Below are 27,887 nucleotides of genomic sequence, written 5' to 3'. Positions count from 1 at the left end.
GATCAGGTAGAAACACAGAGAGGTCTCATGGAAAAGCAGCTGCTGAGGAGGAAAAACGTTTTTATTAGCATTATTTTTTATCTGTGATGGACAGCGTTCTGCTTTTGGCTCAGGTTCAGATGTAGGATGCAGTTTATGGGCCAGAACACAGCGAGGGGCGGAGGCCAGTTTCTGGCAAACCCACCACCACCTCCCCGTTTCCCTGAATAGCGAGGTCCCCTACGGCTGTGACCTCTCTGACCTCATCATGAGAGCGTTAGGAGACGGGACGTGCTCCCTCACCTCTGAGTCCACATTGGAAACTTCTTTTTTTATCTTTTAGTCACAGATTCCTTTTCAAACTCACATGCTTCATGTTAGTAGATATTTTTCCAGTTTAACTGTTATCAGATCAGTAATGCTGTCAAGCCTTTATAACCTAGAGGTGTATGGATTAGTGATGCATGTTCAATACAATTCAATTCAAAAATACTTTATTAATCCCAGAGGGAAATTGATTGCTGTAGTAGCTCAGAATAATAATAATAATCAAGTCATCAAAGAGTTATTGTATATTACAAAGGCTGTTGGCAGGAAGGATCTCCAGTAGCGGTCAGTGTTGCAGCGAAACTGAAGAAGCCTCTGACTGAAGACACTCTTCCGTTGTCGGACAGTCTTGTGAAGAGAATGCTCAGGGTTGTCCATCATTTTCTTGATTCTCTGGAGAATCCTTCTTTGCATCATCTCCTCCAGCGGTTCCACAGTCGTCCCCAGAACATAACCAGCCTTTTTTATTAGGCTGTTGAGCCTTTTCAGGTCCCTGCTTCTGATGCTGCTACCCCAACAGACGATGGCTGAAGAGATTACACTCTCAACAACAGACTTGTAGAAGATCTGCAGCATCTTGCTACAGACATTGAAGGACCTAAGCATCCTCAAGAAGTGCAGTTTGCTGTGTCCCTTCTTGTAATGTGGATGTGGAATTTAATTTAAAATAATTTACCACCAGCTGGATTAAAACAGGAATAATATACGTGTGTGTGTGTGTGTGTGTGTGTGTGTGTGTGTGTGTGTGTGTGTCTGTGTGTGTGTGTGTGTGTGTGTGTGTGTGTGTGTGTGTGTGTGTGTGTGTGTGTGTGTGTACATATATGTATATGAGTAAATATGTGTTTTCCATATATCATGTTAAACATATTTTAATATATCTGTCTATCTATATAAATTATATTATATATTATACAATATATTATATTGTGTATTAAAGAAACATTTTTTTCCATGAAGACAAATTAACATTTATTAAACATAATGAAAATTTAAACTTAATATAAGACTCAATATTAAGACTTTATTTTCTCTCAAACACTAAATTATAATACATTTTTGCAGATAATTGAACAAAGATTTCCTAATTAAAATGTGGACAAAAGTAAATGTTTTCCAACTTCCTGCTTTTTGCACAAACATGTTTATCATATATTGAAATAAATTAAAAAAATAAAAACAGCCACAATAATTAAATTAATGAATAAAGAAGATTAGGAAAGCAGCGGACAAAAGGAGGTTCTTCAGGTTGTTTCTCACTGATCTATCTTAAGTGTTTAGCTTTATTGTTATTTTTTTATTCCAGTTTAATCCTGTTTAATCTGCCACTCAACCCTCATGTTTCTTTTCTGTTAGACCTGATTTTAAATGACACCCAGTCATGCTTAACTCTGTGTTGGTCTTGTGTAGGCCTTTGTCTCCCTCTCTCTGCTGTTCTGGGCTCTGCAGAGCGTCTCACAGCTGCTCCGCATCAAGAAGAAACAGACCTGAGACGTCACGACTCGACACGTTCAGCTGGCCGGAGGATGGGAAAACCTGGGAACGTTTCACTTCAAATAATTCCCAAAATATTCAATCGCTTTAAGCATAAAGCATTACCTTTAAGTGCCTTTCTTTTATTCTGATTGCTAGCTAAAGCTTCATGTATTCATTTAATGCTGAGCAGCTTTAGGGGAGTTAGAGCCATTAACACAAACAGAGCAAGCACATTTTATTTGATACATTTATTTTGATCATTTTAACTCTTTAGATGTGTTTTTATTTCATGTATTTGTTTGAAATGTTTTTCTAATCAGTGGTGCTGCAGTTCACCAGCAGAGTGTGCACAACCTCTTACCTCCAGCCCGACTGGTGCTGATCATAATGAGGCCTTTAGATTTCACCTCTTCACTGAGTCATCGCACAACAACGCTGTACAGTTTGTTTTCCATTTATCATTGCAATAAAATATGTCAAACATTCCTTCACCTGTTCTTTTTTATTATTTAAAATGTAATGAAAGGGAAGCTGAAGTTTAAAGATCTTGACTGGAAGATGAAGCCTGATGTCAGCGGTAGTTGTGTGATTAATTCTTCCTCTCAGCCTCCAGATTTTGTGTAGGAGTGACAAATGTTCCTCAGCAGATGGTGCTGTTATCACCCGCTACTTGTGTCTTTCTGAGCCACATTTTTATTTTTTTAAGAGATGCAGTGTTTTTCTTTTTTAACATTTCTGTGGTAATTTATTTATTTATTTTTTTTTTTTTTCAAAAATGTAACAAAATCTGAACGTTTAAGAACTGAGTTGAGAAAAGATGATAAATTGTTAAATTTGATGTTTTGGCCTGTTTCTAATATGAAGCTAAAAGCTGAAACAGCTCAAATAATGTGTTTTAATATTAAGGTGATAGTTAGGGATATAGAAAGCATTTCATTATTTTTTGTTTGAAAGTCCTATATTAAAAAAGTCCTTTCTTATTTCTTTTACAATGATCACATCTAATAATGACAGTTTAGAAATGTTAAGGGATGCTTGGAAATAATGAAGCCTTCAGGCCTAGAAGCACAGCAGAAAAGCATTTGAGTTTTAGCAAATACTTCTTAAACATTTTAACATCATTTTCTTGAGCCAGTATGTTCTAAAATGCCCCTTTACAGGGTTAATGAAAGGTGACTCAGACCCCCCACCGTCCTCTGTGGCCAGAGCACACAAATGGACTGCAGTAGCCAAATTTGATCGCATGGTGTTACGTTCACTTCATTTTTACATATTGCATCTTCAATTAAATTATTTCGTCAAATACATGCTTATGTTTTAGACCCAATGTGCTTTTCAGTAAAATTTAAACTTGTTTTCCTCATCTGTTCTGGAATCTTTAAGCATCAACTCAACACATTACAATTTAAATGTAAAGAAAGAAAACTAAATTTGAAACCTCTTAAAGCTGTTATAGTGAATCTACAGAACAACAGTCACGACCCCCCCCCCCCCCCCCCCCCCCATCTTCAGTTAGAACCGGAAACCCGTACTGCCAGTTTTCTAGGTCCAACCATCTTTTGTTGCCCATAACTTCATATGGTGGTTTTGTTTTCTCTGACATTATTGATCGGAGAACCTCTCAAACCAGTGGTGTTCTGTTGCTAAATATGTGAATGCATAATGAATGGAGGACCCAGGAAGTGTGGCAGTTTGGTGAGACAACAACCAGATGGTTCAATAGTTGCTTTCGATCCAAAACGTGTTATTGGCGGAGGTTTTTAGATAAATGCAAGAGGAATACTTTATCTTTGTTGTTTCTCCACAATGTTTTATAGCTATACTATGTTAGAACGTTGTAAAGAGACGTGAAAAAACATGTTTTAAGCTCATTTGTTTTCCAAATTTGCTATAGCAACCTTAAAACCTAAGGCACTGAAGTGTAGTTGTGTGACTGTGTGTAACATCAACAGATGGTATTACATTTGTCTACTCTGAGAAGTGGCTGCATACTAAATAACATATCAAACACTTTATTATCTAATGTGTGAAGTGAACAGATGCAGAGAACATCTGTGAAGAACAGGTTGCAGACAAAGCTGATTTGTACTGACAAAAGCTTATGAACACACACATTCTGTTTTTTTCTTTTCTTTTGATGCACATCTGAACGAAATGTTTCTGCCAACATGAGGGATTGGTATTAAAGCAGGGTTTGAGTAACTGGGGAGCAGAGGGGAGCCCGGCTCCCCCAAAAGGTTGATGGGCTCCCCTGGTAGCCCTCAACTGAATTACCAAGGTGGAGCCCAAAACTTGATCCAGTGTCTATTTATATTACATTATGGAATATAGACAGACAGATGATGGGAACATTTTGTGTTTTAACGATGGTTTTTATTGTTTTTAATTTGTCACAATCGTATCGAAGGAGTAAAAGTATTGGTCCTCTTCACAATAACTCCTAGTATTGAATAAGAAATTCTACATTCGTCAGGATATTTTTTCCATCTCTCTGCCTTTCTGTTTTACAGAGTAAATAACAGGTAACAAAACCGTTTCTGTGTTTTAAAAAAGAACGACAACATGGAAACTGAATAAATGTACCCAAAAAACCACGAGTCTTAGGAAATGAATGATAAATGTGGTTTTTTTGTTTTGTTTTTCCTTTTACATTCAGCCGCCCTTGTAATTACCCAGAGTTGTGTGGTTAAATATAGAAACTGGAGTTGTGGTTGCCTGGTGATAATAATACTGCTCTTTCAGACATTCACTTTTATAAAGATGAAAGCTGACAGCGTTCTCTGCACAATGTGCATCTTTTATCCGCTCAGGTGGAAAATAACTGCAGATATTTGATGCCTTTTTGAGCTACGTTCAATTTCAGCATGCAGATTAGGAACGATCAATGAAGTCCAGTCTGTTTCAAAATGCATGAAGTTGTAGATTTGTTGTGTGTGAGTGCATGTGTGTGTGCATGTGTGTGTGTGTGTGTGTGTGTGTGTGTGTGTGTGTGTGTGTGTGTGTGTGTGTGTGTGTGTGTGTGTGTGTGTGTGTGCAGAGCATGCACAGAAACACAGACATGTAGTTGAAAGTGTGACACACAACTTTATTTTATTTCACCTGCATGTGACTTTTTCTTATAAGTACACGTTTATCTTTACAAGTTTGTGTGTGTTGGTGTGCAGCTTCTCACATTCTACTGCACACACACACACACACACACACACACACACACACACACACACACACACACACACACACACACACACACACAACAGATCTACAAGTTTGTGCATTTTGAAACTGATTTGCCTCCATAGCGATTCTCTCTCCGAAGCAGAAAATTGAGATTATAATGTTTTACTGAGGGGAAATTAATGATGTGTGGGAGAACAAAATGGAAGATTCTGTTTGAAAGGTTAAATTAATTCTGTAAATGACTTAATTTCTTTTAATTATTAACAGGAAGAGAAGGACATTTTAAAACCTTATTCAAAAGAGGTTTAGTTCATTCACCAGATCTTCTCATTCTTTTTTCAGATATTTTTCTAATTTCAGTGATTAACTTTATGTTAGCTAATTTACGTTTAACTATCATAAATGAAGATTAGCAATTCGTTTTTGTGTCTCAGCTGTGTGGATGTAATCATTTTTATGAAAATGTGTTTAACTTTTATGTTTTAAAGTGCAATAACTAAACCTGTTTATCATACTCTTGTTATTTATGTGGACAAATGCTGCTCGGTGGCGCTCTGCTCTCATAAACTCAACTTTTTAATGATCTGCTGGCTTATTAAAGCGATGCAGGAGCAGACCGATTGGCTGGTGCATCGATCCCAGTGTAGATGGATGTGGCATTCACCTTACATGAAACCTTGATGAACGCCTTCGAGCGAGTTTGGCCTTCAGCTTCACCGAATAGAATAAGGAAATGTCACTCAGGATACAGATCAATATGAAGCTGATGAGAATTAGATTGCCAAGATGGCTTTAATTTGAATGGGAGCATCAACCAATCAGTAGACATTTTCTTCTCAGCGGTGTAATAAAATGTGTAAAAGTGTCTGTTTCTGTAAATAAAAGTAGCTGATTTCATCTTATTAGTAAAATAACTAATGTTTGATTGCTCACTAGAATTTCTCACTGTTCTGAGAACAATCATTTATCTTATATTTCTTTCTAATTCTGGCTTTACTACTTTAATGGTTTATTAAAGTCCATTTTATTATTAATTTTGTTCCTTCAAAAGCATTTTCTGAGCTGACCATGTTGAAATGTCAGTCTTTTGTAGCACTTGTAGTTTACCCCTTTAACTTGCAGATCAATCACCTTTGTAGGACACATTTAGTCCCTATATTTTATTGAACAAGCACCATACAATAACAAAAAAAACAACTATCAAACATTCTTGAAAATTAGATGTTTGAATAAAAAGTTAAAGGTACAATATGTAAGAATTCTACAGTGAAATGTTACAGTTTTTCTCCAATGCTAAAACATTTCACAAACGTTTCCTCCATGTTCCCGAATGTATAAACACAACCACACCTTCTCACTTCAAAACTCAAACTTTCACACCAACAGAGCAGCTCAAAGCTTTCAAAAATGTAAACACTATACACATCCATTACACACTACAGCAAAACAATTGAAAACACAATGCTCAATTTGTGAGAAGGTTCTTTGTTTCATAACTGCCTTTACAGTTACGGATCTTCTTAGATCTCTGCAGAGGATTAGGCATTTAGATTTGTGAGTTTCATATGAAGAGTATAAATCTATAGAAAATTCTGCATGTACACCACTGTAACACAACTCAATGCAAAAACAGAATCTATTGCACTCAACAGTACTCTTGAAAACATGAGAAGGGTGTGATTTTTTTTTTATTTACTTTATTCACAACACACACACACACACATACACACACACTGTGCGGCATCATGTCGCTGAGCTGCATCGGGCCACATCACCTCATCCACATCGCAGGCTATATTGTCTCTTGCCAGGCACCGTGGGAAAAACGCCCTGGAATGGCGAATCCATCCTTGTAAGGCGTCCACTGGGATGTCACCACAGGCCAGCTCCATTGCCCTTAGGAGGTTCTCTCTAGTGTATGGTTGTCTGTCATAAACCTTCCATCTCCACGATGAAAAGAACTCCTCTATAGGGTTCAGGAAAGGGGAGTAGGGTGGCAGACAGACGCTTGAAAAGTGGTTACTGTTGGTGGTGAACCACTCTGATTTGGTTTGTTCTGTGGAAGCGGACATTGTCCCAAATGATCACATAAATGTGATGTGCGGGTCCAGGATGGTGTTGTTGGCGGTCCAGGAGGATGTCTTTTAGCTCCTCTAGGAAGGTGAGGAAATGTTGGGTGTTGTAAGACCCAAGGACAGCATGCCGGTGGACAAGCCCCTAACCCTAACCCATGGCCGCACAAAGAGTAATATTACCCCCCCCCCCCCCCCCCCCCCCCCCCCGTTGGCCAGGAACCTCAGTGATGGCTCTTTGGCCAATGATGTTACGGCCTCTTTGCCATCGTTTCTGCAAGCTGAAGCCAGCCTCATAAGGAAGAGGGACTCATGAGGTCTGGCCATCGTGTCAGACTGTAATATCCTCTTTTCACAGTCCCCCACCCTATCTGCACGCTTGGGCTAGGGGCTAACGTTGTGCTAACAATGCCAACTGAAAGTGAACTGAAAGAACATGGTCAACTGTGGAAAAATATTTCAAGCTACTTTTTTAATAACCAGCAACTCAATTTTCCAGTGAAATGTATTTATATATTTATCTTCTTACTGTGTATGACTCGTCTTCTCACGTCATCTAGAATCTTCTTGCACTGATCTGTAACTGGCAACAGCCACGAAACTCGGAGAACGGAAGTGAGAGTCACTCATTTTTTTAAACACGGACTGCAGTACCCACAAGATATGATTCTTATTTCATGCACCTTTAATATTTTTATTGCGATATTATTACCTTACATGGCATATCAGTCTGCTTCTCTGATTCAGATTAATAAAAATATAGGACACCCAAAAAATGCATAATCCATTATTTTTCTTGATTATGGAAGTTAATGGGCTAAAGGGCTGATTCTGATTTAACTGATGCATGGACAGAAATAATTGTAATTTTTAGAGACAATAAAGCTACAATTGGGATGTTTGCTTAAGTTTTCTCAAGAAAACCCCTCAAAACTTATGCAATGCTTGTAATTATACTGTACTTCATGCCATAGGAAAAAAAAATCTGAGTTAAAGAGCTAAAAACACCAAAACAGAAAGCTTGGAGAAATAAAACAAGACCTTTTTTGGTCATTTTTTTTAAATGAATACCCCAAAGTAAGAGTTCAAACATAGAATCAAACCAATCTCTGGTATTGTTAAGCTTTTATTGTTGCAGTTTTATATTTTTGTTCCCTGTTGAGTTTCATGAGTACAAACTTAACCCTCACAATAACATTTGATCAATCAGACACCAAGAGAAAGCAAAGCGGTCTGCAAAGCTCTGCTCCATGACAGCAAATTATTGATTAGCTGGCTAGAAATAGCTGACCTTATCAGCTAGAGCTAATCTAACTTGGACTGTGATCAGAAATAGTGAAAAGAACATTCCTGAACCCAACATCTACCCAAAGTGAAGAAACACAAAACCAACCCAAAATTCCAGAAGGGAGCAAAGTGGGTTTCATGGGTAACAAAACTGCACTTTTTTGAAGGTGTGGTTATTATTTCTGTTTATGATTGGTAACTCTGAGTTCAACATGCAGTCCGAACACAAAAACAGTCTCCTACACCTATCTCCGGCATTAATTTCTGATAGAAAATAGACTGCAAAGTCTTAGAAAAGCTGACAGATCTATGTCACACAGTCTCTTAACATTCATGGACTCACCCATCTTGATTTGTGACGGAGAAGGTCGTTGTTAGTTTGGTATCCAGGAAACAGCAGAGAATGTCTCAGCTAGTAGAAGCTAACTGTTAGCATTAGCAATCCAAAGGGCTTCGAATGGAGGAAACTGGACTTCTTTGGCTTCTTGAAGACATTTCGCTTCACATCAGTTATTATCATTAGCAGCTCCACAACATGGCAGAACTCCTTCAGGCTCGTATTATTTGTGGAGACAAAACATCAGTGTTGCAAAGTAAATGGAGTCAGTCACTTTGCTGTTAACCAATCAGATGTGATATATCAAACTATCAGGAAGTAAGGCTCCAAATCCTGCAGTCTGATGCTGCGTTGCAGTTGTCCTTGGAACTCGGAATTTCCGAGCAGGAAATGATGTAATAGGCTTGTTCTGCGTTCCAGCTTCCAAATCGGAAAAAATGGATGCCACCTGTGTTGTTGATGTGACAGTGTGAGCGTCCTGTCATTGTATCCCGATTGATCATGTGCCCTGGCTGCTTGGCCATGGGGATGTCCTTTTGCCTCACTGGTTAGTGCACGTGTTTCTTACCTGGGAGTCTTTGGATCGAATCCCACCGAGCCCCCGTTTCTCCACCTTGCCACATTTGGCGTTGTCGGCAGGATCTGCAGTACTGTCAAGTAGGTCCATGGATTTGAAGTTTGTGGCACCCTGCGTGGGAGCACGGGGATGTTCTTGGAGAAAGAGGGGGGAAGATATGACAGTGTGAGCGTCCTGTCATTGTATCCTGATTAATCATGCACCCTGGCTACTTGGTCACGGGGATGTCCTTTTGGCTAACTGGTTAGAGAGCGTGACTCTCACCTGGGAGTCTGGGATCGAATCCCGCCGGGTCCCCGTTTCTCCACCTTGCCACGTTGAGTACTAGACCAAAGGAATTATATAACCAAGTATTTTCCGCATCTAAAATATAGTGACACACCCTGCGACAGTTAAATGCCAGGAAAAATAAAAACCAGAAACACCGGTCAATTTTGGCGGCAATGTTAAAACAGAACATTTAACTGCGAAAAAAAGAAAGACGATAACTTCTTCCTGGTAGCACTGGGTGCAGCCATCTTTAAATTTGGGATGTCGGCGTCCTCTGAAACCTACAAGCTTGCGGCTCAGAATTCTGAGTTCATTGTGTCATTTCCGGCTAACTTAACTTGTAAAAACGAGCTCTGAGGAGAACTGGAATGCACCACGAGGCTCTCCTCTGATCTGTCAGTTTTCTACATCCTGAAACAGACTCACCAAGGCTTTTTGTACCCAGATTACAACTTACAAGGCATTCATTACTAGAGACCACTGCAAATGTATTAATTAAATCAGTGAACCACACCTTTAAAGTTTCTGCTATTTTTTAAACTGATTCCTAAAACTATTTATAAACAGATTACAACTGCATCAGTACTTAGCTACTCTACTGCTTCAGTCACGTTGCAAGCACACACTTATGTGAATCGTTATAAAACAGTAAATCTTGACGCATCAAAATCACCAATGTTGAATCCAAAACCAAACTCCTCCTGATAGCAGCGCCTAATTTTCGGTTTCTGCCTCTCCGATTGAGCCTGATGTCTGTTAAGCTACATTTGTATAGAGTTCTTATCTCTCTGCTGTGAGTTCAATCTTTTATAATTTGTTGGATAAGGGGTTCTAAAATGTGGTTTTGCACTTACGCCTCGGCAGCCTTGGTTCTCAGAATCTTCTACAGTTAAGAGGATTGGTAAAAACAAATCTGCATTTCAATTTAAAAGCTCATAAATCGAAAATGTTATTACAAATTCAAACCCATTATTCACTTATTGAGCTCGCATGCAGCCCATATAGAGTAGGGCATTTCTTTCTGGCATGCAAAGGAGACTAGATGTGAAAAAGGATTTACCCAAAGTGTTGCCATATTTTTGTTCATTTGTTTCTGTTTGTCTGGGACCATTCTGGTTTCAGCCCCTTAGGACCAAAAGGCCATGATGTGACTTTACCACACAGACACTCATCTGATGATGGCATTATGACATGAAGGGTTCTGCACCAGACTTCACATATTCAGGCAACTATTTAAAGCACCAAGCGCCAAAAGTGGACTTGATGTTTGTGTTCCAGACAGAACTTCTTTTGTATAGGCTGAATTAGTGGCAATAAAACATGATTAAAAATTGTAGTAAGTCATTTTTATATGGCCTCAGGGATCTGATGTGTGAGGGTGCATAAAACTGCTGGTGTTTCTCCTTGCAAGGCTCTCCATGTCAGAACAGGATCATGAAGTGCAAAATAATCAACCTGACATAGCCAAATGTTTTGATAGTGATGCAAACACTCAAAGTTTGTTGGCTCATGGTGACAGTTTGAATGAACTCAAAAAAATTCTGATCGAATGATGTGAAAAGTCGACTTAAACACCAAGTTCACTTGTTTTCTAATACATTTGCTGTGGTCTCTATTATAGACTAGAGAGTTGATCTCTGTCAGGGGAAAAAGCTCAGGCGCACCTGTTTCAGGGACAAGGAGTGGGTCAGAACATAGAAGAGCAGAAGACATCAGTAATCTTAAATCCTGATATTTGGACATCTTGCTTCTGACTGGGGCGACGGTGGCACAGGAGTTGGTTGCTCAACCTGTAATTGGAAGGTTGCAGGTACAAGCCCTGCTCAGTCTGTCGATGTCATTGTGTCCTTAGGCAAGACACTTAACCCACCTCGCTGGAGGTGTTTTGAGGGACCGTTGGCGCCTGTGTACAGCAAATTCGCCTCTTATCAGTGTGCCCCAGGGCAGTTGCGGCTACAATGTTGTAAGGTGCCTTGGGGGGTTCCAGAACTCTCGAAGATGCTATATCAATTGCAGACCGTTTACTATTTACCATGATTGGCTAACAGCGACATGGCACAGACACACACACACACACACACACACACACATCACATCAGTAAAAAATTATATTCGGCTGAGTCCAGATGAGCCAAGTAATATTAGGCAAGGAAACACCATCAGAGGAGCCGTCTGCCCCAGCAGCATCAGGCCTGCCACAGCAACTAAGTCAGGAAGCTCAGAGGAGGGGGAGTATAGACCCTCACCTCCACTTAAACACTACCTGTAGAGCGCCCAGGCAGCAACAGTCGACCACCGACCCTGGGTAAGAGGGTCCCTACAAGCAAATCACTGGATTAAAATGAGTAAAAATGTAAAAATAAAAGATCTAATATGAATGATAAAAGTAAGAAAATAAATAATTAAAAACAATCATATGGACAGTAAAATAATAATATTATTTAAAAATGAAACTGTTTCAAACTAATGTTTGAAAGTTTTGAGCAATAAAAAACTGTTTTGTTACGTATTTATAACAGTTTCACAGAAGTTGACCTTTTAGTCGTTAATGACCAAAGAGGGTAAATTGAAATGATGCCTTGGGGGTAAATTTCGCTGTGAGACCAATCCAAACCCAGGAAGAATAAAAGGTTTAATCCCATGAAGAGTGTTCTCAGACTGAAAGGCCATCAGACGCCCTGCAGTTACCCTCTTCCAGTCACATGTGAGCTACATATCAATACCTCAGCTGCCCCGGCCACTCTGACACAAATGTAAACAGCCAGATGACCTACAGACAGGCTGCAGGCAGCAGAACAGCCCAAATGTTGTCAGTAAACTGGTCAGCTCCTCCCTCAACGGGCCGTTTGTATCTGGGTCGTTCTTCATCCAACTGGATTCATGCTGAGGTTTGTAGGCTGGATTAAATGTTGCCTCCTGTGGGGAGAAGGCTGCAAAAGGTGCTTGCAATGTAAAGGTCATCTAAAGGTCAGACTGAAGAGGCTTGCTTCAGGAAGGGACATGTGCACAGTGCAGTTAGTTTTCTTCACAAAGCTTTGTGTGAAAAGAGGAACTTAAAGACAGAAACTGATGTGTCCTGGCTCTTTGTTCACTGCTACAAACACGAATGTGCAGAAAAGCTGAGGAATGTGGGACTTTATTAACCCCTTAAATCGATAGTATTCCATTATTAAACAACACAACTCTAATAGATGGGGAAAGCTAGGATTTGAAAATCCTGACAGATCTACGTCACACTTTCACTTACCCATCTTTACTCACAATGCTATTGTTGGTCTAGCATTCAGGAAACAGCCGAGATCATCTCGGCTAGTAGAAGCTAACTGTTAGCATTAGCAACCCCGTCACACAGCAGAACTCCTCCAGGCTTGTGTTATTTGTGGAGATAAAACATCTGCGTTGCAGAGCAAACAGAGTCAGGGGTAGAGTTGTATTGCTGTTAGCCAATCATAGGGGAGATATCCAAATATCAGGAAATACGTCTCCAAATACTGCCATCCGATGTGGCTCACTTCTAGTTCCTGAAAAAGGCGCACTGGAGCTTTTTTCCCAGAGGATGGCTCACTAGGCCTTGATTGCTACCAGAGACCACTGCAAATGTATTAATTAAACCAGTTAACCATGCCTTTGAAGAATTAATTAACTTGGTCTTTAAACATTTCAGGCTTAATACATGTCATGCACAATAAACAAATGTAAATATTATTTTTGGATCTGGCCAATCACAGCGTTCTACATTTGTTGGGTGGGCTTAACAATAGAGTGTCTATGGAGACAAATTACAAAGATGGCGTTGACTTAGGAACGACACTCATTTGAAACAGCTTTGGCATCGACTTTGAACAAATTAGACTTGGACTCTTCTTTGAGACATGAACAGATAGAGGTACTTAAGTCATTTATTACAAAAAGGATTTGCTTCTTTTTCACGTATTCTTTTTCAGCCTGGTGGTCCTGTGGCTCGTGGCTATATTGGATGCCTTGCAAGGCCAGCACTTTATCACTGTATTGGCATTTAGTTTAGTCTCATTCTTGCCCTTAATATTGGATAATGCTTATCAATGATTTTCAAAGTGTTACAGTTTAACCAAACAGATCTAATAACTAGTTTTCAGGCATTTTTAAGGAGGCCTTGTGATAAAGTGATACAGAGTTGTTAATGATGATGTTTAGAACCTTTTCATTAGTTTATATACATTCAGAAGCTAAACTGTTATTTACGAAACATGCCGTGCTAATGACTCTTATCTGCAAACAGCCCCGGAGCTCGGTCAGGTGCTGACCGTGTCAGAAATTAGAAGCCGTTAATAACGAAGTCAATGAGCCTCATTTATGTTTCCATCTATTCTGTGTTCTGTGTTCTTCTGCTAATGAATCCCGTGTTCTCGTAAAGTGAAATCAGATGTTTCTGACTCGATTAGATAAAAAGACTCAGTAATTTCCATAAAAAGGCACAGAGCTGCAGGGCAGCTGAGGGATAGAGAGAATTCAAGAACGTTCAAACGTCCAAAGTCAAATTTTCCATCCAGCTATTCATTTTCTGAACCCGCTTGTCCGCGTGGGGTCGTGTGTGTGTGTGTGTGTGGGGGGGGGGGGGGGGGGGGGGGCTGGTGCCTATCTCCAGCGGTCAATGGACAATCAGGCGGGGTACACCCTGGACAGAGAGCCAGTCCGTCGCAGGGCAACACAGAGACACACAGGACAATCACACACACACACACACACACACACACACACACACACACACACACACACACACACACACACACACACACACACACCCCTAAGGACAATTTAGACAGACCAATTAACCTAACAGTCATGTTTTGGACCGTGGGAGGAAGCCGGAGTACCCGGAGAGAACCCACGCATGCACAGGGAGAACTTACAAACTCCATGCAGAAGGATCCCAGGCCGGAAAGCGAACCCAGGACCTTCTTGCTGCAAGGCAACAGCTCTAACCACTGCGCCACTGCGCAGCCCCCAAATTTTCCATAATAACCTTTATTTACTGTAATGTACAAGTTTCACGTTTTGAATGGAATTACTGAAATATTTTCAACCTTTTGATGATATTCTAATTTACTGGCCAGCACCTGTAGTTCGCCTCTGAAGTTGCGGAAATATTGTCAACAAAAATGCTTTTCACAGAATACAAAGTGGATCTACGGAGGATCATGAGAGGATTGAAGTAAGAGTTCACCCAGCTCAGGAAGCAAAGGTATGTGATGTAATGATCAAATCTGAACAGAAAGAAGAACCAGCTTCAAGGTAAGCACACATGATGAGGATGCGTCGCCACATTGGAGACAGGAACAAGCACTATTCAGCCAAAGTTTCATAATCAGGGAACATTTTCTAAGCGAGAAGTCTCTCTGAGAGACAGGGTTTGGAAAACACTCGCTTCAGTGGGAGGAACCTTCCCGCATGTGCTCTGGTTCTGCGATGCGCTCCAAGCCAATCTCCACAACTTCAGCTCGCTGTGCACATACGCGCTGACAGCGAGCTGCGCTGAGCAGTGTCCAGCTCAGATGTACAGATGGGAATCTTTTAGCTACACCTGCAATGTGCGTAACGAATAAAATGTCAGTTCGTCTGCATGCGTCAGGGTAATTCTTTCTATTCTTTCTCCGTCAAAATTAACGCTCAAATACGGGAACTGTTCGGTCAACACAACACAAGCCCTGCTTTTAACTGTTTTGTTTTCTTGTGAAAATTGTTGGAAAGAGATAAAATTTAACTTGATTACCACCAGAGCCTGCGCCGTTATCTCCGTGACGGTAAACGAGGGAAAAACAAATTGATCGGATCCTGCACGTCTTTTAACACATTGGTCAGGATTGACGCACTTTGTTTTCATTTAGTTGGTTAACAAAAAGTCGGGCTCGAGTCGGGCCAGAGAATCCTGAAAACCTTTTTGGACCGGGTCGGGCTGGGGCTCCACCCCCTCGGGCCGGACCGGACACGGGCTCAGATTGTAGGCCCGTGCAGGGCTCTACTCCTGAGGATCATGGGCCAGGAAAAGGTTGTCAGCAGCTATGTGAGAACAGGCTTAGAAGTGACTGGCCTTGGACATGATCATTTTTGTCAGTTACCCAAGACCTACACACAAGAGCACATGCCTGTTCACAAAGGAAATATTCCCAAACAAACGTATTTGGTGAAATGGCCTCATCTGAAAGAAGTTGAGCTCCCAGAGATGGATGCTGACATTGAGTTGCTGATTGGAACCAATGTTCCTAAAGTTTTGGAACCATTAGAAGTAATCTACAGCACAGGATATGGACCTTTTGCCATTAGAACCATGCTCGGCTAGACTGTGAGTGGATCACTGACAGGAGAAAGTGTAAATGAAGAAGAATGTCGACAGCCTGAGTTGACGGTGAATAGAGCTTCTGTGGAGAACCTGGATGACCTCTGGCAGAAACAGTTCAAGACAGACTTTCTTGAATGCAGCACTGAAGAAAAGCTTGGAATGTCTGTAGAGGATCAAAGGTTCATGGAACTGGTCATCAGTTCAACAAAGCTGGTTGACGGACGTTATGAAATCAGTCTGACTTTGAGAACAAAGGAATTCAACACGCCAAATAACAGGAAGTTGCAAAGTGTTGCAAAGTGGCAGCAGTAGCTCAGGAGGTAGAGCAGATTGCCTCATGATCGGAGGGTGACGGGTTCGATTCCAGCTCCCGCCAGGGGTATTCTGCTGTTGTGTCCTTGGGCAACACACTTCATCCATCTTGCCTGTGTTGGTGGTGGTTAGAGGGGCTGACGGCGCCAAATGGCAGCCTCGCCTCTGTCAGACCGCCCCAGGGTGGCTGCATCACTGGCAGTTTGTGAATGTGAGGGTGCATGGAAGCGTCTTTGAGTGTCCTAAAAGCATTATATAAGTTCGATGTATTGTTAAAGTAAACAGAGTAAGAGGTTAAATTGTGTTGCTATTATCCAATCAGAGGCTAGATGTCCAAATATCAGGAAATAAGACTCCAATTCCCACCATCTGAAGCTCAGCTGTGATGGGGCTCACTTCTACTTACTCACAAGGCATTCATTTCTACTAGAAACCACTGCAAATGTGTTGATGAAATAAGTGAACCAAATCTTTAAAAATCTGTGAAATTGGCTGACTTGCAGCCATTTTTGTGTTAGCTGATTCGAATTAGCTAACAACCACTGAGTCAATCAACAAAAGTCAATCGGCTTTAGATATGGGGCTTACATCCAGTAATTACTTTCTGAAAGTTTCATTAAAATCATTTTAATTTTAAATCAAATGTTTGCTCTAAAATTACATTATGAAACTATAAAAATACATCAAACTATCCTCAATATTTAAGAAATTACCTTTATTGGATTTGGTGTCATGTCTAATTTCCTTCATCAAGCTTTCCTCTGGGGATTCAGATGTGTATTTTATCAATAAACACTAGAAGGTTAAAGCAGAATAAGTGCATTACTCTGAGGTGGATGAAATTATTTTACTGTTATTAGTGTAGAACATATTGTAATTAACATCATCTCTCATTATAATTACTCCCATAAAATCTTACTGCACATATGTGTCTCGACCTTAGCTGTGATGATTTTCCAACACATGAATTAATATTGTAAATCAAAATCAGTCAAACAGTTCATAAATACATTATTTTCTATTTATGGTACATGGCCTGTATTTGTGTGTATACTATGTTAGAATGTTTGTTTTCCAAATTTGCTGCAGCAGCTTTAATATTTCAAACACAGGTTTAGTTCTGCCTCCCGTTATTCCTTCCTCCTGTGAGTCCTCGGAGGAAATCCCACTGTTTGCTGCACTCACAGCCTGACTTGCGCTACTGCTGATGTTTCTGCTGACGTGTGCCTCAGTGAACATGATGGAAATGCAGTAAAAAATAGGAGGGAGGACAGATGAGCGAGAGAGAGAAAGCAGAAGAGCATAGGACCTGAGGGCTTTCAGGAGGAGGGAGGGTGAGCTGAGCAGAGGAGGGGAGGGATGGAGGGATGTGACGTGAGCGAGCGGGAGTATGGAAACTGATCACTGCAGGCAGAACGACGTTGGATAACTCGCCTCTCCCTCATCCTCCCTGTTTTCTCTCTCTCTCCCTCCCTTTGGAGTCACCACTCCACATCCTCAGCGATGCTGCTCTGACCAGACGCCGTCAGAGAAACGCAAACACCCCACCATTCACACCACACTGACATGCAGCGTAGAGGGCTGCCGCTGCTGATAAGGATCACAAACACCCATCTGCCTCGCAGCTCAGAGAAGATCTAGAGACGTGAACAGCAGGAATGTGAGCGATGAGCTTCCCTTGAAGACATCTGCCTGGAAAACTCCTCCCTCATCTTGTTCTGTGGCCATCTCCATCCCTGGAGCAGGTTAGCAGAGTCTTGATCCCTCATTCCAGTGGCTACTACCTGCCTCCCTCTCTCTCTCTCTCTCTCTCTGTGTGTGTGTGTGTGTGTGTGTGTGTGTGTGTGTGTGTGTGTGTGTGTGTGTGGATCACAGCATCAGCCATGATCTCCTGTCAGTGGATGGTGATGCATGTCATCCTTCAGAGCACCAGCACTAGACATTGACAGAGCTGGGTTCCTGTTGTTGCCAGTGGTGTTTTCAGAAAATGCACTGCAGAAAGAGGGTGAGGAGGGTTGCGGTGCAGCGCACAGCACAAATATGCTCCATGCAACAATTTTACATAAGAAAGATGTACGAATCGTTGTTAGACAAATACAGTTTGTGCAAAGCATCACAACAACAACAGCACACACAGCTGAATGTTTCTCATTTCAGCTCCAGAGGCAGATCAAAGTTTAAGTACGGGAGGCTGATTTCACATCCAGGGTTGATGCAGCAACTGTGATGGAGTGTTCCTCATCTGTGCATTCTTGCCATTTTGTTAAGAGGATGCCCTCTTAATTTTTCATGAAGGTTGTGTTTCTGCAATCAGCCCAATCACAGTGAAAATAAAAATAATAAGGAAAGCCCGAGGGAATTCTTCACAGATGTGAGTTGAAACTGAATCAGATGCATTTGCAGCTTGTTTGAAATCTACCAACGAGGATTATTTACACACAACGACTCAGACACAAATCCATCCTGCACATGAATGAACTTCTACTTGTTGAGCCAAGGCTTCAGTCGCTAAATGGGTCAAATGCTTCACTGGCATCACTGGCAATAGGACACACACACACACACACACACACACACACACACACACACACACACGCACGCACGCACGCACACACACGACACAGGTGTAGCAGAATCTGGTTAAATGCTAAATCAGTCTAAAATAACAACAAATAAAGTTTGAGGAAATCACATCAAACTGCGATGATGAATGATAAATAACAGACAATTCTTCCAGGTTTATTTAAAAGCATAAATATGCTTATAGGTAGGTTTTGGGTTGGGTTAGACTGAAACACTGTCTAAACAAATGAACGCCTCATTTAGCTCAGCTGAAATGTTGGATTAAGCTCAGGAGTACTGGACCCTGTTTTTGGACTCTTTTAGTCTGAACTCTATTGTGGAAATCAGTCAGACTGATGGAGGAAGCAGAACCGCAGCAACATGTGATGCTTTCATCCAAAAGACGAGTTTGTTTTTCATTTCTCTAACAGACACTTTTTACTCAATTCAGTCTTAAACCAAACAGCATCTCCGATGTTATTTTATCTATTTATGTGTTTGTATTTTCAGTATTACATCAGAAATAAAACAAACATAATACACTTGTGTTCTTTACCAAACACATATCTGTAGTTCTATTGGTCATTACTCCAAACTGTGTTGCTCTTATGAATCACGTCAAAACACATTTGCAATTTGCAATAAGTAAAAGTTAGAGATAGACAAAAAAAGATGTCCACATTAGTAATGAAGTAGGGGGTTCCTTCTTGTTCTGATGGAACACAGTTGGAAAGATTCCTTAGAGCAGTGGAAGAGTATCTGTCGATACTGTCTGTGGAGGATGCAGAAGAAGTTACAATTTTTGGATTCATGACAACCTTCCTGCTGCCTGCTGCTTGGAGCTGGTGGGTACCTGGTGTATCGGAACATTTTGGAGCTGACAGGAACAATTGGCGGGTCTCCCAAGCTCAGAGAAGGAATATGCCAAGCTTTGAACTCTCAGACTCATGAGATGAATGGCAAGCTGGATGCTCTGAGCAGTAATCTGGCTGCGTTTTTTGAAATTGTATGCAGAAAGGAAACCAACAAAATGTTTAGCTCGGTTTGTTGGTAACCTACCCCGTTGATTCGGCTGTTTGGATGCTCTTGAGACCGGAAAGGACCGAAGGCAAAATATTCTCTTTGTCCTGTTCTAAAACATTAAATGTTAACTGAATCTGTTTTGTTAGGCCTTGAGGTCTGAAGAATTCAAAACTCCCTCTGGAGACAATACAGACAGATGCTCTTCCCCTCCCTCGCCTACTTCTGACATGGGACTGTAAACTCGTGAATCAGCTTGCGAGTTATCTGGGACCCACTATGGGGTCAATGCTCTCCTCACACTTTGACTTTCACGCCCAGGACTCATAAGCTGCAAAGCGCCGCCAAGTGGATCGCTCATGAAATTCTGTTTTTCTCCCTCATCCTTTCGCTCCCCTTTGTCTCACCTTTCTCTTTATCTCATCCTTCCCATTCACACAAAAGCGACTTGAAGGGGCTGCTCCCTCAGCCTGCCTGAACGTGTTGTGTCTGTGTGTTCTTGTGTGTACTCTTGGTCAGGTTGTGCTGTTAAGTCAAATTTAGTCGTACCTGGACTTGTAGAGAAGTTTTCTGGTTGAACTACAAAAGATGATTCTTATTCAGATAAATGTAAAGTGAAAAATCACATTTCACCTCATGAAGATGCTGTCTGGATTTTAATTATCCATCCATCCATCCATCCATCCATCCATCCATCCATCTTCAGCCACTTATCCGGAGCTGTGTCGCGGGGCAGCAATGTAAGCACAGGGGCCCAGGGGCCCAGACTTCCCTCTCCCCAGCTACTTGGGTCAGCTCCTCTGGGGAAGCCAAGAGACGTAGTCCCTCCAGCGTGTCCTGGGTCTTCCCTTGGGTCTCCTCCCAGTTGGACGTGCCTGGAAAACCTAACAAGGAAGGCATCCAGGAGGCATTCTGACCAGATGCCCGAGCCACCTCAACTGGCTCCTCTCAACATGGAGGAGCAGAGGGTCTACTCGGAGCCTCTCCCATATGACCAAGCTTCTCACTCTATCTCTAAGGTCAAGCCACCCTGTGGAGAAAACTCATTTTGGCCACTTGTATCTGCAATCTCGTTCTTTCGGTCACTACCCAAAGCTTGTGACCATAGGTGGGGGTAGGAATTTAGATCAACCCATAAATTTAAAGCTTCGTCTTCCGGCTCAGCTCTCTCTTTACCACGACAGACCCGTACAACCCCCGCAGTACTGTAGACTCAGAACCAATCTGCCTATCGATCTCACGCTCTATTTTGGCTTGGAAAGTTGGGCTTTTAATTTGGTAAAAAAATAAAAATAATAAAGTAACTTATTTGAGAAGAATCTTAACAGGCGAGGAAAATTCACCTAGATCAGGAATACCGGCTGTTTGGGTGCCAGGCTGGTGGAGGGGGGTGTGAGTACCCAGTGCTTGGACCCTTCATCCATGATACCCAGGGGCTCAGGTCAGTTTAAGTCAATTAAGAAAAAAAGATGAAACAGTCGGTGTGTGACAGGCCAATAATCGATATGGGCCGACCGTCTGCAAGAGAAGCCGCAGGGGTCCGGTGGATCTGGCAACAGTTTAAAGTGAAGGCTTGGTTTTCTAATTCCAGCCTCCAAAACTGGCTTTAGGGACAGATGTGACATTATTATTAGCACTAATGCTGTCTTTCCTGGACAGGGGTTTAATACACAAAGCAGTCATCTGGAACATTCTTGTCTTTTATTGCAAATAAGGAACAGATTATAAAGCTACACAACTGACATTTCCTGCAATGTGATTTTGACAATTGTAATTATAATGATGACGACAACGACAACGATGACGACAACAACAACAACAACAAAATACTTCTTTACAATTATTTTTTTTAAGTCTTCATTATACCTCAGTTTATTACACTGAATTCTCTCCAGCGTGTCTGACTTTGAGTTCCTGTGGTAAAGGTGGATGTTCAGAGAGACAATTCCAGCAGATTGAGAGGCTGTAGCAGAACAAAAATCAAAAACTAAAATAATTTGTCCAAATTTGTTTTGCTTTCACTCTGTCAGCAAATCTTGTTACCTTTAATTGACTCTAACAATGTCTCCAGCTGCAGATATGCATTTTACCTGCTTTTGTCTGTTTTCTCTCTGCTTAAAAACAAAGATGCTTAAAGATGGCTCCTGTTGTTTATGAAGCTGCTGTTATGTGTTTATTTTAAGCTGAGACATCCTGCTGCACGCTGCTGTTGTCCCGGAAATGCTCAGTGAATACCGAGACGAGGCCTGAACACGATGAGCACTCAGGACAAATGGGTCACTCTGACTCCGACTGAATTCGCCCTTCTACAGGAGTATGCTCAGTGTGAGTAGATGAGCTGTTCTCGTGCTATTTTCTGTGATGTCACAAGCTGCAGAAACAAAAAATGTTGCCAATGAACTGCCACAGCTAGCTGTGTTAAATCCTGGCTTTAAAACATCAGCTAATTGGTGTGTTGATGGTAGTCATGGCGAAAAATGGCAGCTTCGCCTCTGTCAGACCGCCCCAGGGCAGCTGTGGCTACATAGTAGCTTACTATCACGGCAGAGTGTGAATGTGAGAGTGCATAGAAAAGCATAATATAAAACCAATCCATTATTGTTATTATTAATTTGTGAAAAATCAGTTTCTTTTTCTTACATGCAGGCTGAACATGACAATAGGCCTCTACCCCTATTTCCTGTATTAACTTCTGATAGAAAAACAGATATTATGCATGGACTCACACATCTTGGCTCGTGACGGGGAATGCTGCTGTTGTTTAGCATCGAGGAGAGAGCAGAAAACATCTCAACCAATGGTCTCGACTATTAGAAGCTAACTGTTAGCATTAGCAACTCCACAACACGACAGGACTCCTTCAGGCTTGTGTTTTTTGCAGAGATAAAACATCATCATTGCAAAATGAAGACAGTGGTAGAGTTGTGTTGCTTTTACCCAATCAGAGAGATGTTCAAGTATCAGGCAATAAAACTCCAAATCCTGCCGTCTGACGCTACTTTCTCCTCTGGTTGATTTCTACGTCATCAAAAAGACCCACCTGAGCTTCTTTCAACCTGAGAACGACTTACAGGGCATTCATTCCCACTAGAGACCATTGCAGATGTATTGATCCAGAATTCTAAAATGTAAAATTACAGAAATTTACAGAATAAAAAAAATCTATTTTTCAAGCTTCAAACTTTTCCTCTCCCCCAAAATAACCAAATAAACTATGTTGGCAAGGAACCGAGCACCAGAGTCATGTTGTGAGCTGAGTTAATCCCATCATCAGATTCATAAATTCAAATCAAGTGTCGATGGAACAACATGATTAAAACTGGATTTCCTAAAATTGAATGGGAAATTTAACAATTGACAGCTGGGTGGAAATTAAACACTCTGATGTGAGATTTAACAAACAGATTGAAGCACATGGAGGCTAAATGATGTCATTTCCACCTCTACAGTTGCTGTTTACTAGTGTTTACTTACATAAGAGCCTCCTCTGCAGTCGGGGGTTTGAGATGAAGCACAACAGAGATAAAGGTGGAGAGTTCTTAGTCTTAAATCACACTTAAAAGAAAATTTCTTCTCCTATATTTTAAAAAGTGATTAATCATACTAAGTGAATTCTCTTGAAAGCTGTTTTTATTATAGAAAAGGCAGGTTTTTTTGGCAGTTTTTTTTTTTGGTGTTGCAATCTAAGGAGCTAGGATTGGGACAATATTACCTTGTACCAAGTTTTGTAACCTGTAACACATTTTGTAACTTTAATTTAAATTTTATAGCATGTAATTCACGTTGCTGCGCAGTGGTGCAGTGGTTAGAGCTGTTGCCTTGCAGCAAGAAGGTTCTGGGTTCGCTTCCCGGCCTGGGATCTTTCTGCATGGAGTTTGCATGTTCTCCCTGTGCTTGCGTGGGTTCTCTCCGGCTTCCTCCCACAGTCCAAAAACATGACTGTTAGGTTGATTGGTCTGTCTAAATTGTCCGCGCGTGTGTGTGTGTGTGTGTGTGTGTGTGTGTGTGTGTGTGTGTGTGTGCATGATTGTTTGTCCTGTGTGTCTATGTGTTGCCCTGCGATGGACTGGCTCTCTGTCCAGGGTGTACCCCGCCTGATTGCCCGCTAACCGCTGGAGATAGACCCCACCCCCCGCGACACCGCGTGGACAAAGCGGGTTCAGAAAATGGATGGATGGATGGTAATTCACGTTTTGGTACACATAGTTATTTTTGTGTAGCGCATATGTTTTGGTTTGTAACACGTAACTCTCATTTTGTAACATGTAACATTCATTTTGTAACTTGTAACTTTCATTTTGTAGTATGTATTTTTTGTTTTGTAGAGTGTAAATTTCAGTATGTAACATGAAACTTTAATTTTGTAACTTGCAGAAAAACAATCAATGTGCAAATTTCAAATCACAGCTCTCGTACCAAAAGTTACATGTTACAAAACAAATATTACTTGTTACAAAACGAAAGTTACGTGTTAGAAAATGTGAATTACATGCAAGAAAACAAAAGTTACAGTTACAAAACATGTTACAAGTTACGTAACTTGCTACAAGTTACATGGAATACTGTCCCAATCCTAGCTCCGTAGAACCTGTTATGGTTTCAATTGTTGTCTACAGCTGGGCTATTTTTAACATAAAGCTGTAATAAACACAGAGGACTGGAGATATTGATGGAGGTTGTGGAAAAAGTGAAGTATTTAAAAGCTGCTTGCCGTTTGTTGGAGGTAATAAAACAGACACTTGCTCTCTCAGCTGGAACATAGACATAAACATTTTTTGTCTTTAAGATCAAAAGAGTGTGTGAATATTGTACCAGCTATGACTCATGAATGAATTATTATTAGATGAACACTTCCTATATGTCACGGAACAGAGATTTTGCAATGTATTTCAGATTATTAAATAACTTATTTTAATAGCATGTCTTTATGTGAGAAACAGTTTTTTACTTGTTCTTATAAAAGTCATCACATACAGGACATGGTATAATGCGAAAACAATCAACTACCTCTTCTTCCTGCGTAAGCTAGTCATAGAAAGTAGATGGGGAAATGCTAATGTTAGAAAAACCATCTATCCATGTTACACTATAAATGAATTAATTGACTCACTCATTTTGACTCGACAGGGAAGGCTGCTGTTGGTTTAGCCCGCAGAAGAGAGCAGAGAATATCTCAGCTACTAGAGGCTAACCGTTAGCTTTAGCAACTTCACCACACAGAAGAACTCCATCAGGCTTGTGTTATTTGTGGAGATAAAACATCATTGTAGCAAAGCAAACTGAATCAGTGGTAGAGGTGTGTTGCTGTTAGCTAATTGTAGGCAAGGTGTCCAAATATCAGGAAATAAGACTTCAAATTCTGCCCTGTTCTGTTTCCTCCATAGAGCTTTTTTCCACATAGATGAACTCAAGTGGGACTCGTTTAGACTAGAAACCAATGCAAGTAAAACTTAGAACTTAGTCTTTAAAGCATATCCTGTGCAAAAATTCAATTTAATCCCTAATAAGTTTTTTTTATTTAACTATTAGTGTTTAGAGGGGGAAACACCTGCTTGTGCAGAAATACAAATATTGTGTTTTGCAATTAGACGTGGTTGTTAAAAGAATTTAAGATTAACACATCCTGCAGGTTGTTCCTGAGGCCGTTTCCTTCCACGACTTTGTAACGTTGGAAAGTTGGCAGGCTGCAGTGACTTTGGTAATCCTCCTCATAAATAAAAGTAGACATTCATGTGGTCCCTGCGTGCACCGTAAACACAAATTCACCCAGATAGCATCAAGACACTAAGGTAACAATAACAAACCAGCTGTAAGCTGCAGTAAAAAGAACATCACACTAAGGAACGCCACAGTACGGGAGCTGGAAAATAACTGGTTTTATTGGACTTTAAAGGCTCTCAGATTGACACAACTGTTGGTCCAATTTTATTCTGAATGAAATTTTTGTTTAAACACTTAAAAACATTTGAAATTATAATACAACAAACAAAAAATTTTGCAGAAAGAAAAGTGCAAAAATAATGAACACAATTTAATCAAACTGTTTTACTATAAACTGTTTCTTTATTAAGCACCAGTGTAGCGTTTGATACACAGTAAATTATATTATATTATATTATATGACATTATTATTATATTATATTATATTATATTACATTATATTAGAATCTTAATATTTTCTGCTTCTCACTGAGAACACGTTTGTTACTCAAAACCACTAAAATTCTCCTGTGCTCTATAGTGAACTCAGCTTGTTAAAAATTTAATAAAAAAAACATGCTTGAGAGACAACGTATTTTTTTCTGCTTACAAAAGTAGACGTATATGATAAAAGAAAATAATTGACAGGATAATCAAACCCGTGCTGATGAGTGTGAGAATGTGCACGAGGTGCACGGCAGAATTCAGATAATCAGGTTTGAAAAAGTTCTGGGCGCCTCTGCAGCCACCCTGCAGCTACGAGTCTAAACCTCCCGATCTTTGAGCTGCAACAACAGACGTATAATGCTTCAGCTCCACTCTTCTGTATCTCCCTCTTTCTTCTCATTAAATGGCGCAATGCACACTTTCATAACATCCTAATAGCCGCATGCCTGAGCAGATCTGACAATTAGCGTTTCCCTTTCAGCATTTTTATTGCTGATGCGAGTTTTCACAGCAATGGGGGATGCTTCTTTTAGCTTTATAGGTAACGGAAATGTTCATCAATCTAAATAACATGAGATGAGTTGAGTCACTAAACAACCGTTACCATGATTGCGAACCTGTAACAGGTAATCAGCGATTCATCCTCCTCCAGCTTTAGCATGTGAGGGTGTGATGGAGTGCTAATAAACACAGTCAGTAAAAATGACTCACTCGAATGTATCTTGAGTCACGTTTGGTAAAATTATTTCTGGAGGAAAAAAAACCTTTGGAGCCATTAATGCAGCAAAATCTCTTAAAGGCAGCAAGCCAAATATTAGCTAATATTTGACTTTTATTGTGTTATTATACAGTATTTGAATACAGAACAGTGTTGCAGCATAGGGTGCTTTAGACATATTAAGTTGAACTTTCAGTCTAATCCAATCATGGTGGCCAAAGTGTTGTACACAAACAAGGAAACATCCAAATATTCAGAGTACCAATAAAAATATAAAACAAAACGTGATCTGGATGGTAACCCTAACCCCTAAAAACACAGGGTTGACATTTAAAAGCTCACTTCAATCACTATAATTCTGCAAAAGAATCTGAATGCAGACCAGAAAATAAAAATAACAGATTAGAGCTATAGACACTAATAAAGCAATGACAATGAACTGAAAGAGAAAACCATGGAGTATTCATGCTAAAGGCAGAAAACAACCAGCTGGTGTAATTAGCAATTTTGAACCTGATGTGTAAGAAAGGCAGAAAGCTAGATTACCTGAAATAAATGTTAAATGGCCTGTATTTGATATAGCGCCTTCTAGTCATGGAACCCTCCAAGACGCTTTACAACACAATCAGTCATTCACCCATTCACGCACACATTCACACTGGTGGGGATGATCTACGAGGTAGCCACAGCTGCCCTGGGGCGCACTGACAGAGGCGAGGCTGCCGAGCACTGGCGCCACCGGTCACTCCGACCACCACCAGCAGGCAATGTGGATTAAGTGTCTTGCCCAAAGACACAACGACAGTGACAGACTGAGCGGGGCTCGAACCTGCAACCTTGCGATTACAGGGCGAGCACCTAACTCCTGTGCCGAAAATCAGGAAATGCATTAAGTCCCGAACAGCCTCAACAGCACTCGTGAGACACAACGGGAGACTATTAAAGTTAAAGTTAAAGTCCCATTAGTTGTCACACACACTGATGTGTGTGCGAAATTTGTTCTCCGCATTTGACCCATCCCCTGGGGGAGCGGTGAGCTGCAGACACAGCCACGCTCGGGAACCATTTGGTGGTTTAACCCCACAATCCAACCCCTTAATGCTGAGTGTCAAGCAGGGAGGCATTGGGTCAAATTTTTTCAAAGTCTTTGGTATGACCCGACCAGGAATCGAACCCTGATCTCCCCGTCTCAGGGCGGACACTCTACCACTAGGTCACTGAGCTGGTCAGTTGGTAACTTAATGCTGATCTGCATTATAAAAGATGCATGATAAATCTGGGAGAGTAAAACTCAGAGGACAGAACAGAAAGGA

At 40.9% G+C, this 27,887-nt stretch overlaps 2 protein-coding genes across 4 annotated transcripts in view; both read left to right on the top strand.

The window, feature by feature from the left end:
- The window catches only part of agmo (alkylglycerol monooxygenase), a 99,350-nt gene extending 84,570 nt beyond the window's left edge, over positions 1 to 14,780 (top strand). The window contains exon 13 of one of the 2 annotated variants that reach the window (XM_070551008.1): positions 14,651 to 14,780. In XM_070551008.1, coding sequence (XP_070407109.1) covers positions 14,651 to 14,680 — 30 coding nt within the window. In that variant the 3' untranslated portion in view covers positions 14,681 to 14,780. Of the gene's footprint in view, positions 1 to 1,713; positions 2,266 to 14,650 lie in introns of those variants that run through there. The other variant, XM_015949824.3, reaches the window with a different exon arrangement.
- A 7,113-nt stretch (positions 14,781 to 21,893) lies between these two features.
- dgkb (diacylglycerol kinase, beta) overlaps positions 21,894 to 27,887 on the top strand; it is a 115,016-nt gene continuing 109,022 nt past the window's right edge. For both annotated transcript variants that reach the window (XM_015949822.3, XM_015949821.3), the window contains exon 1: positions 21,894 to 22,034. In XM_015949822.3, the coding sequence (XP_015805308.3) occupies positions 21,965 to 22,034 (70 nt within the window). In that variant the 5' untranslated portion in view covers positions 21,894 to 21,964. The remainder of the gene's footprint in view (positions 22,035 to 27,887) is intronic.

Source organism: Nothobranchius furzeri, chromosome 5 (assembly GCF_043380555.1).
Source record: "Nothobranchius furzeri strain GRZ-AD chromosome 5, NfurGRZ-RIMD1, whole genome shotgun sequence".
NCBI classification, from domain to species: Eukaryota; Metazoa; Chordata; class Actinopteri; order Cyprinodontiformes; family Nothobranchiidae; genus Nothobranchius; species Nothobranchius furzeri.
The sequence above is the reverse complement of the archived record's forward strand: the minus strand, read 5'-3'. Positions and strand labels throughout refer to the sequence as shown.